This window comes from Poeciliopsis prolifica, unplaced genomic scaffold, assembly GCF_027474105.1.
Source record: "Poeciliopsis prolifica strain line A6 unplaced genomic scaffold, Auburn_PproV2 SCAFFOLD013, whole genome shotgun sequence".
Lineage (NCBI taxonomy): Eukaryota > Metazoa > Chordata > Actinopteri > Cyprinodontiformes > Poeciliidae > Poeciliopsis > Poeciliopsis prolifica.
In genome coordinates this window covers 8,928,354-8,940,891 of record NW_026562388.1, presented here as the reverse complement: position 1 = coordinate 8,940,891, position 12,538 = coordinate 8,928,354, and the positions used below count along the sequence as shown (strand labels likewise).

The 12,538-nt window shown below is 40.7% G+C and overlaps 2 protein-coding genes across 3 annotated transcripts in view; one reads left to right on the top strand and one right to left on the bottom strand.

Moving 5' to 3' along the window:
* Positions 1-12,538, top strand: part of tfb1m (transcription factor B1, mitochondrial) — a 31,586-nt gene that overhangs the window by 6,194 nt on the left and 12,854 nt on the right. The gene's annotated exons all lie outside the window — the stretch shown is intronic.
* Positions 6,569-12,068, bottom strand: LOC129365179 (claudin-20). Its single transcript, XM_055038175.1, has 2 exons — positions 11,576-12,068; positions 6,569-11,074 (listed from the first exon to the last, which is right to left on the bottom strand). Exon 2 carries the CDS (start codon positions 10,942-10,944, stop codon positions 10,219-10,221), a length of 726 nt encoding a protein of 241 aa, XP_054894150.1. The 5' UTR covers positions 10,945-11,074; positions 11,576-12,068; the 3' UTR covers positions 6,569-10,218.

Sequence of the window (12,538 nt, the reverse complement as noted above, 5' to 3'; positions counted from 1 at the left end):
TCATGTCAGGCCAATCATACAGGTTAAACTAAAATATTTATGAAAAGTTTAATAATTCAATTCAGGAAGTTCAGATATTTGTTTATTTTGAAGAATGTGGGTTGCAGCTTTCTGAATCCCAGTCCAGTTTCTAAAAAATTTTATAGAAAACCAACAAAGAGGGCTTTAAAATATAAACATGTTATGACATCTATTAGAAAATAAGTCTCAGGACGTTATTGCTAATGCAGCTGGTTGTTCTTGCATTGCTGCAAGTAAAGTTGAGTGAAAGGTAAAAAAAAAGGTAGATAAAGGTACTTTTTAATTTACATCTGTCTTTGCCTTTTACTAGTATTGAATCATACACTGCTACTACTGCCCTTAACTACGATTCACTGCACGGCACCTGTCACTAGAGGCTCCAACTTGGATGACTGAAAGCATGGGTAGTTCAACCTGAAGATGAGAAGCTCTGCCAGAACAGTGCTACCAACTGTGCCACTGTTGTTATTTTACATGAAACTCAAATTCATTGAGAGGCTCCTGCATATTTTTAACATTTTGTCCCTCGTTCCAGTCTTCAGTCACTGATCTCCTCCGCTGCAGTCACCAGAAACTATCTTTGAAAAGGACTCTTACGAAATAAGCCATATAAGGTGGCATGTTACACGCATGGCTATGAGGAAATTGTAATTAAAAACCTTTCAAGTGATTCAGTGCTGTATAATGAAATAAACAATGAGTCACGTCGAGTTGCTAAAAAAGCTGCCGAATGAAAGCATGGTGGGGAAAAAATAGCTTGAGGTGAAGGAGGGAAGGAGGACGGTTGTTGTTTGATTGGCTGGTTGATTAGAACGTAGAGGAGCTGACCAGTTCCGCCTAATGAGATGGGAAAATGTTGCATCTATTTTACATCACCCACTGCTGGGTCTATACTGATGAGGGTTGAGGAGATCGGCTCTTATCCTGTCTGCTTAATTTGTCCTTTCTGCCCCAGAGTGCAGCACGCTCCTTGTGTCACATTGAGTGACAGAGAACATCCTTGATGTTTTCCAGGGAGCATCGAATGGCTACTTTGATGTTGCTTAAATTGCTTTTAAGTTCTACTTCTTCCCATAATCTCACCCTCTGCTTCTTTTAATTTTCACTCTGATATATATGAGCACTTCTCTGAATTTTATATGCTTATATTGAACTTTTTTTTTCTCCATCTCAAAGGAAGAGCTATTTTTCAGACTTTACTTAATTCGTCATGTGAAATTTATAATTATGTCAGAGGTCAAGGAGTTTTTCAGTGCATACTGCCATCAGGCATTTTCATCTTGAGTGTGAACACCCAGCAGAATCATCCTGCAGGAAAGATTTGATTATGTCTCTATGTGCCCGTCTATAAATACATCGCCGGCTTCTTTGTGTGTTGGTAGTATTGGAAAATAAAGGTATTGAAATGATAAAGCTACATAACCTACTGTCACTGGGACTAAATATTGTGCAGATGGGTATTTGTTGTAGATGATGAGAAAGAAAGCTAGCTCATTTGTATGTCACATTTCAACAACCAGAAAATTCAAAGTACTTTACACAATAAAACTTCAACAGAAAACATTACAGAGAAGGTAAATGGTGAGAAAGGTAAAGTTTGCTAGTCCATGGTAGGCCATAGAAAAATTGTTTTAGAAAACATGAGGTATACATATGTATTTAATCCTGTTTTACTTTAATGTTCCTAAATAAAATAAGCTTCTAGACAAATCTAGGGTCAAACATTTAGAAATATTTTCCCAGTCTTCTATGCAAAATAACTGCAGCTCAGTCAAGTTTGATGGAGCGCATCTGTGTATGTTTATCTTTGTTGTTCTGCGGGAAGATTAGCGTTACTGTCCCTGGATCAGAAAAGGATTCCCACAAAATGATCCTGCCACCACCATTTTTCACAGTTTGAAAGGTGGGTTAAGAAAATGTACAGTGTTGTTTTAATTCCACTCAAAACCTTTGCATGTAGGTCTATTAGTTCCTTCCACTTAGTAATCGCTCAATACTTTATTTGGTCTTTCAGCTAAAGTACCAGTATCATGTATTAAGGTTTGCAGTTTTAAAATAATGTGGAAAAGGACATTGTTTGAGTTGAAAGAATGCAGAGATGAAAATGACTTATGTGACCAAACAAATCCAGAAAAAGGAAAAGGGCTTCTTCATGCACGCCCGTACAGAACAGCAGAAGACAGATTGGTGACAGAGACGGATCTGAAGGGAAAGTGAGGCGTACCTCTAGCAGATGGTTGTCTGCATGTTTCTGAATAATGGCTGCATCAGCCATCACCCACCAGCTAATAAGAGGAGAGCCCTGCAGAGGTTGGCCTTGTATGTAGACGTTTGCAAAGAGCACAGGCTAGATGAGGTGAGCTTGATTTAATTGCATTGAGCATCTGTAATATAATAGCAGGGAGAGTTTGAGTCTCTGCAGAATCCTGCATATCCATCTGCAGTTTAAGTGTTTATTTTTCTGTTTAAATTTTATCCTGAGTTGGAAGACGCACTTTTGTGTTGCTGAAGCCAATCTAGCTCAGTCTGGTAAAACTCACTCATAGTGATGGATCTCTTCTGTGCGACCTTTTGCAGCTCACCAGCAGGAGCAGCAGAGGTGAAAATTGACTCTGAGGAACTGAACTGCTTTCTAGTCTCCTCCTTACGCACTATTCATCTACTTCTATTCATATCTCATATATGGAGTCAAATGAATCTTTCCTCATGAGAATTGAGGAAAAATTTTTCAATAACTAGTTCAAGAGGGGAAAATGCCAGAAGAGAGCGTCTTAAGTCGTTCTAGACCAAGGATAAACTAGAACTAAAAATACTCGGCCTCCTCCATTTCTCTTCTGAAACAACATGCAAAGGTTGGCATAGATCACATGTGTCAAACTCATGGCCCGGGGGCCAAATCCGGCCCGCCGTAGCTTTTTATGTGGCCCTCCACAGACTAAACACTAAGTGTGATTAAATATTATATTATCAATCATATCAATGCAGTTTTTACCTGTTTATTGCCAATTTATGTCAATCAATCCCTCCAGTTTCTTGAGAATTTAGTTAATGTATGATTATAGTCCATGATTTATACAGCGAGTAAATTTATTATTAGTTCCTGAAGGGACTGAAAAAAATCTTCAATAATATTATGTAATTTTAAGAATTCATTGACATATTAACATTTTGTGAACAGGTTTTATCAACACATTCTGGCACAACTGGCCCTTTAAGAGCCTTCATGATCTTGATTTGGCCCAAAACGAAAATGAGTTTGACACACCTGGCATAGATGGTTTATCACCTCTCCAGAGACGCTGCTTCTAATGAACCATGCAGTTTGCTCCAAGTTAGTGCTCAGTTTAGGAAATTAAGCTCTGTGTATTTATTGATTATGCAGGATGTAAGCATGTGGAAGATTTATAAAGCTGCAAATGAGCAAAGCAGTGCTTAGAAATACTTACAGGAAATGAAGTGTGTAAAACACTTCATTTTTTTTTACAAGTTTAAAAAAAATGTCTCTGCTTTGAAACATTTTTTATCTCATTCTGTGGGATCCCCAATGTCTTCCCATACAAGAAGGGAAATATAGTCGCGGTACTGAGTTTGGTGCGCTGCAAATCCTTGAATGATGCAAAGTCTAAAGCACAAAAACACAAGTGCAAAAGAAAAATGCTACAAACGCAGAAAATGGAAGCCAAAAGGAAAGTGCAGCAAATCTGCTGTTTGCATCTGTCGGACAACGTACCTCCCAGTGGGATGTGCTCAGAACACCTCCAGAGGAATTTTCTCCAGGAATCATCAAATAATAAAAATTGGATAACGAGCACTTGGCAATTTTTTTTTCCTGTTAATGTAGGCAAGCTGAATATGTTTCAGCAAAATCAGATGCCTGAAACAGCTCAGTTAGCTCCATTTGATAAAAAGAAGAAGTGACGACTTTTACTGGGTTGAGCCCAGTGTCATTTCAACTATTTTTGTTTGGAATCTTGATCTTTAAGTCAAGAAGGAGACACCAGAAAAAATCAGCTCTGCTTGAAGCAGAGACTGAACCATGACCTAAACAGAGCAGGTAAACTCTGTCTTGGGCCCCAGACTTAGTGGAGCTGACTCTCATCCCCTCTGATGCCGACTGCTGAAGGTCATGGCATGAAGACTTCGTCTGAAGGACATCATCTCTATAAAATAACGGTGCAATCCCAAACTTCACATAACTACGTAAACAAGCAATCAAAACAGAAATCCTAAATGCTGAACCCATGTGCTGAAACCTGAATTAAATCATAAAATCCCTTAATTCTGTGAGAAACGATGCACTAAGGATGAGTGAATCTGGTGGGAATCTGATTGAGTTTCTCTTATAAACTTAATTAAAGCAGTGCATGATCTTTACATTGATCAGCATCATTAATGAAATTGATTAGAAAATGACGAAGCTTTCTTCACCTTTCAAGCATTTAGCCGCTTCCTTCATCTTGCAGAAATCCCCACAACCACGCTCACTGCCCGGGGCTCAAAGCGGAGATATTGAAAGGCCTTCTTTGAACTGTCAGCTTGTATTGTTTTCCTACGAGCTCTGCTTTTGTCATCTCCGTAGCTTTTTACTGCCTTTGTCAGCAGTTTACTGCTCAGCCAAGGTCGTTGCTATTGTTCCAGCAGCCTCGTGTGAACATCGGGACCACAACAGAGCAGCTCTGACAATGGAAGGTCATTTCCCCCTCAGCGTTGATGGCGGCTTTATACCTCCGGTACGAGCATTCATGAGCATAACCGCCTCACCAGAACAAAAAGACCCACATTAAGGTTGGCGACGTACTGCTGCCATTTGGTGCTCAGTATATTTTTAGGAATTGGGTGTGTTTTAAGTGCCACTTCCACTCGCTTTTGTCACATTAATGCCAAATATTCTTCTTTTCTTTCTTTTTTCTTATGGTGGGCTGTCTGTTGACTGAGTCAAAAAGGTCGACCAAATAATCTGAATGTTAAAATGGAAGAAGACCTCGAGCTGAAGGCTGTATCCTAATTAACCCATGCATGGTACAGAGAAGCGCTCACATCCTCTCGCTCTCTCGTCTAAAACCAACTTCCCAAATCTTTCATAGTGACAACTCCGGGTGAAATCCTTTGATGAGAAATGTAGGTTAAATACACGGAGAAGCAGATCCTATTAGCGCTTCCCCACAAGAGGAGTAGATATTTGATGCACAGTCTTGTTGCGTAATGACGAAGAGTGGGTGCATGAGAAAGAGATCCTTTAATAATCCATGGTATTTTCCTCACTTGGCGAGTAATGAGGAGACTCCAATCAGATTTAATGAAATGTCAGATTCTAACTAATTTAATAGAGGCTCAATAAGAAGTTTTCAGGCTGCAGGACAGAGGAATTAAAAATCAAAGTCTGCATGTCTCAGGTTATTTTAATGCCTCCTCGTTTATACACTTTACTCATTCAAAGAAATATTTTAGCATTTTTGCCTCATGTTTTTAGTCCTGTCATTCTCTAAAAACACACCAAAAGAATATTAACTTACATTGCTTGATGACATCCAGTAAGGTTTGTGTTCATATTAATATTTTTGGAGGGCATTTTCAATATTACCAATGTTACTGAGTCTTGGAGTAGGATACAAAACAAAAATTCATCTGATTCATAAGAATGGGATGAATATTATGAAAGCTAAAGAAAATATAGGTTTTGAAAATGCCTGCATTCTTTCAGTGCTTGTGATAGACCCACAGAGAGAAATATATTATTACTTGTAGTGTTAATAAAATATTATAAGGAGCGATGCTTAGTTTTCTATTTTTAATATTAATTTAAAAAAAAGAAAAAGTAAGACGGTATGCAGAAAACTTGCATGCTGTAGAGGAACATGCAAACTGTGTACAAAGACCAAAAGTATTTGATTTCTTGACCCAGTTTCTTTAAATGCTGGAAAATGACAGCCTCTTTCTGCTTAGTAGATGTAAAATATGAATTTGTCTTTTTTATAGTTTCTGATTGACTACTGTTCAGTAAAAATGATCATAAATGTGTCTTTTATGTGCTGCAGCTGCTGTGCCATTAAATGACGATGATATAAAATCTCAGATTATATTTATTAAATATCTTGTGGCAAAATGGCAGGAGCTGCCAGAGTGGCACTATTACAGGTGTGTTTATTAGCACCATGGATAGACAGAGTTACATTTGTCTTTTAAAAAGAAACAATGATTTCACCCTTCTTATCATGACTTGCATGTTATTGATAAAGTCATTGATTTTGCGAGTGTTAATGTTTCACTTTTGTATTAGTTAATGCCCTCATTTAATCAAGCAGTAACAAGAAATTCTTCTGGGAATTATATTAGATAAATCTTTTCTTTAAAAAGCTTTTTTGTGCACAGTTGCATTTTATGGATGCCTCTTTGAATCTAAATTTATAGTGCAGTAATTTCTTTGATGCTGCTTTTGTAAAAACCAGCTTCCTGTTTCCTGTCAGAATAGGCTCCAGCATCCTGCAATCTGCTGGCTTGGGAGAAGCTGAGTGCTTCTAAATCAAAAACACAGTTAATACCAAAGCTATATGCTTTCACAAAATAGTTTTATTGGTAAAAAATAGAACTACTTGCACAAGCACATTGAGACAACTGTATCAGAACTTGTGAACTGCTCATCACAAATATGCTCTGGCAAAGTAAGAAGTGCTAAAGCATTCACAAAAATAAGCTGCAGTTATCAAAGTAATAAATCCAATGTCTTGGTACAGTATACGCAAAGAGTTGTAACTCTGTAGACTTTAAGGACCTAGTCACATTGCACTCTGGCCATTTATAAGCAAATAAAATTGCGTGCTGATGATTAAGCTGCACAGCCACTAAAAAAAACTACCTGGTATTTCCCTGTTGAATCCCATCAGACAGAAATTGCTCTCTTTTGTTTTTGTCCAGAGTGCCCACTTGTGTTATGTATTGATACTGGTCCAGAGAGCCTGGAATGCTCATTCATTTGAACCAAACTGCTGTCAAATAGAAACATAAATAAAAAGTGCACTGAGTAGTCTTCTTATAAAGAAGATATGGCATGAACGTGGTATTTTATCTTCGACTGAAACAATCTGAAGGATGACAAATCCTCCTAATAAACAAACAAAACACTGTTAAAGTCACAGACACTTGTGTACAGTCGTCACAGGCCAACACGGAATCATATTTCCTGATATAAATACATTTTTAAAGCCCCACACTTAGAGTGCCTTGATAAAGTATTCATGCCCTATGAGCATTTTCATCTTTTTTTTTTCTTACATTTCATCAGAAACCTCCATGCATTGAATTTTGTGCTAAAAAAGTGGTATGTTATTAGGAAGGGGACATGGGCTCAAAACATCTTTTACATATAAAAAAGTTTAAACACACTGCAAACAGAATTTCTAATGGCTTTCTTCAGGCATCTATAGATTACTCTCAATGGAATGGATGAGCCTCTTGGCTGCTTTTCTGAGTTATGCTAAGAGGAAAACAGGAAATGATGAAAGGGCACTACTATTGTTGAATATTACGATCAATATCAATTACATTATTCCCATTTTCCCAACTCCAAAATATTGCAGCCAGAAGCTCTATGCAGTTGTGAAACTGCACATGGTATTGACTCAGAACTTTGCAGCGCTGCTTTCCTTACCCAGCCAGGTAGTCTGGCTGGGTAAGGTGCATCATTTCTAGGCAGACTACAGTCACAGTTGTTCCATATTTTTCCATTTTGAGATTGAGTGTTATTCATCCAAAGCTTAGGTTGTCAAAAGTGCTCCTTGGTCTCACATAAAGATAAACCCCACACAAGATCTGCATTTATACTGAGATTAATATTCCTTATGATTCTATTTACTCTTATCCCATAAAAGCACAATAAAATATTTAGAAATTTGTGATTGCGGTTAAAGGGCTAGGAATACTTTACAAGACACTGTGGAGTCTTGCTGTGCTTTGAGGCGAATGAGGAATAAAAAGATTTAAAATAACCCTCGGAAGCTGCAAAGGACTGCACACAAGCATCTGGTTTGACAGAACAAATCTCAAATCCATAAAACATTTTAAAATGTAAAATTCATAGAAAAATAAACAGAAAAATTCCAGATATTAAAATTTGTCATCATGAGACAATTTGGCACATTCTCAAACACATGATGTGTCAGTATTAGCTGATGACATGGCACATTCTTTACTAGTTTTATTGCATTTATCAGTAGTGGTGCCTGGGCAGTGTCTCTCTGTCAGGTGGCCAGCTCTGACATGTGCCAGTTCGAGCACTGCAGGGCTGCCAAGGTTGCCAGCGGCACCCACTGAGGAACCAATGGTGTGCTGGCAGCCGCCTGCAGATGGCAGACTGCGCTCAGCCATCTGCACTTCCCCAGGAAGCTGCATGCTTATGAGAAAAAAGGAGAGAATGTGCAGTTCTATACATCCCTGCCTGCACCATGCACAAAACACAATATTCCTGTGCTCAGAGTCAAAGTGTAGACTCGCCCTGAAATGTAACCATGAAAGCGTAGCCCTGCAAATGACACATGAGTAGGTACGTGTGGGTGGCAATTGGTGGAAGAAGCGTGTGTGCCTGGTGTGGATGTGTGTTTGAGGAGGACACGCTTTCAGCATGCATCAGCGTTCTCTCGTCAGGGATCACATCCATGTGACGGCTGACACAAACAGGCCAGGGTGAATGAGTTGGAAAGGAGTAAAGAAAAAAAACAGGAGCGACTGGTAGGAGTACGAGGAAAGGTGGGGCTAGTGGGACAGTGAAGTGGACACAATTTTAGACCGAGAGCTTCTGCAGGTGAAGACTGGTAACATATGCGCCTCGTTGCTGACGCACTTGGAAAACAAGTCACATATGGAGAATGACTCAAAGCTTTTTTAGTCGTCTGCCACATAACTATCCTCTTGACTCAAGGAGCCTCTGGTTATCTTCAATCGTGTTCCTGCGATGCTGGACCATTAAATGCTGATATGATGAGGGAATGGTTAAAAAAAACATTGCAAGGAAAAAAGTTTTCTAAAAGCTTCTACACAGAGATTCATCTAAAGAAACTGAAAGCAGGAGGATTTGACTGCATGAAAGGATGCCCCTTTTAAAAGAACATTTGTGATTGACAGATAATAAAGATGTTTAAATGGCAAATATGTCTCCATGGCAGCGAAGAGGCGGTTGACGAGTGAAAAGCACATGTGAAAAGCCTCTGAATGTTTACTATGCACACAAAAAGCGCACAAAAATAATGCATTTGGTGTGGGTGTAAATGTCTACAGTGGATTGTTGCAATAGACAGGCTGCAAGTTACACACAGGTTGATTGTGTCTGGTTGGGAAATATGAAAACGTCCATTCATCTGAAGCGATTAGATGTTTTTCCTGCAAAATTTCTCTCCCTTTCTCCCATATCTCCACCTGCAGAGTGATATGCGGGCATCTGTCTGTCCGTCTCGTCTTTGTCAGCCAGCAGCCTCACATCCTTTGCTCCTGACAGTCCTCTTTCAACACTTCCAGCAGGGTTAATGTTTCTACAGCTTTGTTTTCAGGCACAGGCATTGTGTGGTTCAGTCGCTCTACCAAGCATTCCAACATTGTATTACGCAAACAGGCTCCACACGGCATGCTTCAGAGGCAAAAATATCAACATCCTTCTAGCTAACAAAAATATTACCATTTTAATTTCAATCAATTCAAGGTTGCATTCTAGGAGATATGTATTCTAAAAAATAAAATGGCTTGCTATGGAAGGGGTTTTACTTTCTGCTCTCTGGTGTATATATTACCTATGTAGGGTGGGGGAGAGATCTTTATGAACGATTGTAAGTAGCAGCTAAACGATTGCTTATTTCTATTCAAAGCTTTGGTGAGGAGAGGGAGGGGAAAATCTACACAGACGACTTCCTTATTTGCGTAATCCATTCCCGGGAGCGCTTTCTGTGATTTACTGAGGAATAATCTGCATTTTGTTGAGAGCTTCCTTCCATTCTGCTGCATGAATCCTGCCTCCTTTCACATTTGCGCTGTTTCCTACGAAGGCGCTGCTCAGGGAATACCTCTACCGCTTGTGCTTGCAAAACAGAGTAAAAGGAGACAAAAATGAATTCAAAGTTGTTGCCCTCCTCTCGCTGCGTTCAGTACGGCCTGACGTATGGATTTAACTGTGACGGTTTTCTCCCTCAGGCTTGCCTCCCTATAGCTGCTGCTTTATTACACGTAATCCTGCAGGCTGTAGCCAGTCTTGTTGTCTAAAGGGGAGAGAGAGCAGTACTGGTGCTGGAGCTCCTGCTGCTGCTGGAGCAGCTGTTGCTGCTGCTGGAGCAGCAGTTTGTCCGGCGGAGGAAGCAGAACCAGGTCCTGAGGGCCGTGTCTTTTCCCAGGGCAGGACATGCAGAATATGGACCCTCCGACAAAAAGGAAACCTGCTGAAACAAAGGCCACATACACGGCACCCCCAGGCTCAAACTTATTGCTCTCGGGCACGCTGGAGTCCAAGAAGTTTGTGATGACCTCCTTGGTAAACCAAGAAGCGGGCACCAGACAGAGAAAGCCAGCGGTGACAAAGCAGCCGCCGCTGGCGATGGCGGCGTGTCGCTTGGAACGGCGTCCGCCTCCCCACCGTGTGCATTTCAGCCCCAGAGAGGCAAGGCAGAGGCCCATTGCGGCCAGCACGCAGCAGAGCACCATGGTGGTGCGTGCAGTCTGCAAGTATGCAGGAAGTGAGAGCACCGAGTACTTAAGGGTGCAGCTGAACATGCCGGTGCTGTACCAGGTGCAGTCCATCCACAATCCCTGCATCTGGGAGATGGCCGTGATGATGTTGGAGCCCACATCCGCGCTGACCTTCCAGTTGGGCAGCAGGGTAGCCACCGTGGCCCCCATAATGCCCAGCAGCGCCAGGACAAATCCAAATATCTGCATGCCAGTGGATGCCATGCTCCTCTTCTGAGTCAGTGCTGCCGCCTCAGCCTTTGTCGTCTTCAGGCAGCATCCACCCGGCGCCAGCCAGGCTCGTCGACCCCTCTGCCTTTCTTAACCTCTCCTCTCCAGCTGCAGCTCCACTGGACTGGGGTAGAGAGAGCAAAATGAGGAACTGACTTGCACTATACCTTATTTCTCATCTTATTCGCCTCACACATTCAGAGGCTGCAAACAAAGGACAGCCTGGCTCTAAGGTGAAAGACGCTGACTCTGGCTGACAGTAGGTAATCAAAACACTGGACTCTGCTGCGCTTTCCTTTCTCCTAATCTTTAACAGCCACATAGTCTGGAGAGTGAGGAAGGAGTTGTGGTATTGGCATTGCAACAGCTATCTGGACTTAAAGCTGCAGCGTCCTCACCTCATCTAGCTGTAGGATTTATACTTTATTCTCTGAAAACCAGTTTCCTCAAGGTGAGGCGTCACAATAACTATCCTGAATATACATGTCTTTATTTTATTTAGGAGGATAAAATCTTTGTTTGTATTGTTAATAAGAACAACCCTCTGTTTCTTCTTTGTTTCTTTTTTTTTTTTTTTTTTTTTTTTTTTTAAATCCGATGATGCGATGTTAAAATAATTTCTTACCCCGACTGGTGCAGAGCTGGAGCGGACGCGTCACGTTTTTAGCAGTAATTCCCGTAAACACGCACTGAAACACGGCAGGCTGCTGTGGTGAGGGGGCGAGGAGGACGGCTCAGTCCGGACCACCGATCCATTCAAGCCATCCATTTCCTTAGCAACAGCGCGGGGAGAGACCACACAGGCTCGACCGGAGCCTGTGAGAAAGTGAACGTAGCGCCTCCGCCGCCTCTTGTCTCCTATCGCGACTCTCTCTCTTCCTCTCTGTCTCCTCCTCACCCGTGCGTGTGTGAAAGAGAGGGAGCGCAGTCTGCCTCACAACTTCAGTCAGTGATTACACAGCAATGCGCCCTAATCACTACACGCAGTGCGTGAGCCGCGTCTCAAACCGATTAACTGCTGCTTTAGTTGAACCGTTTTTTCAACGTTTTACCGAACGGCGAACGTTGCTGCTTATTAATGTTCAACTTTTAATCCGGTTTAACACTTTTGTGGGGAAAAAAATAAGAAGAATGAGAATAATAACACCACTAGTAAGCGAAATTCAGTCCAAGAACGCAGTTGTGTGGAATGTAACTTTCGTTTTCCGGTGTTTTATTGACACTACGTATTTGGAAAAATGATGTTAAGGGAAATTAGCATCAGATAAATAAATCACTCTTTATGTGCTTTTTAAAATCGAAAAAATGTATGGGGAGTCTACAAAATTAAATAAAAGTAATAAATAAATTAAGTTATAAATAAATGCATCTCATGAAAGCAAAACAATATAGAAAGTTTATTTTGTCAGTCACGTGTCTTTTCATTAATTTCTTTTTTTTTATTATTTTGCCACACTTAATTTGTGAAGCTAATTTATTTAAGGACTTTATTATCTCAAGTTCCTATATTCAAATGAGGGGGTGGAGTTTTCTCTGGAGCTGGTCTTGTAGCATTTGTTTCTTACAAACTACTCCTCCAACCTTTATT

Excerpts from the sequence above, each read along its gene's own strand:
- LOC129365179 (XM_055038175.1), bottom strand. The coding sequence starts at position 10,944 with ATGGCATCCACTGGCATGCAGATATTTGGATTTGTCCTGGCGCTGCTG.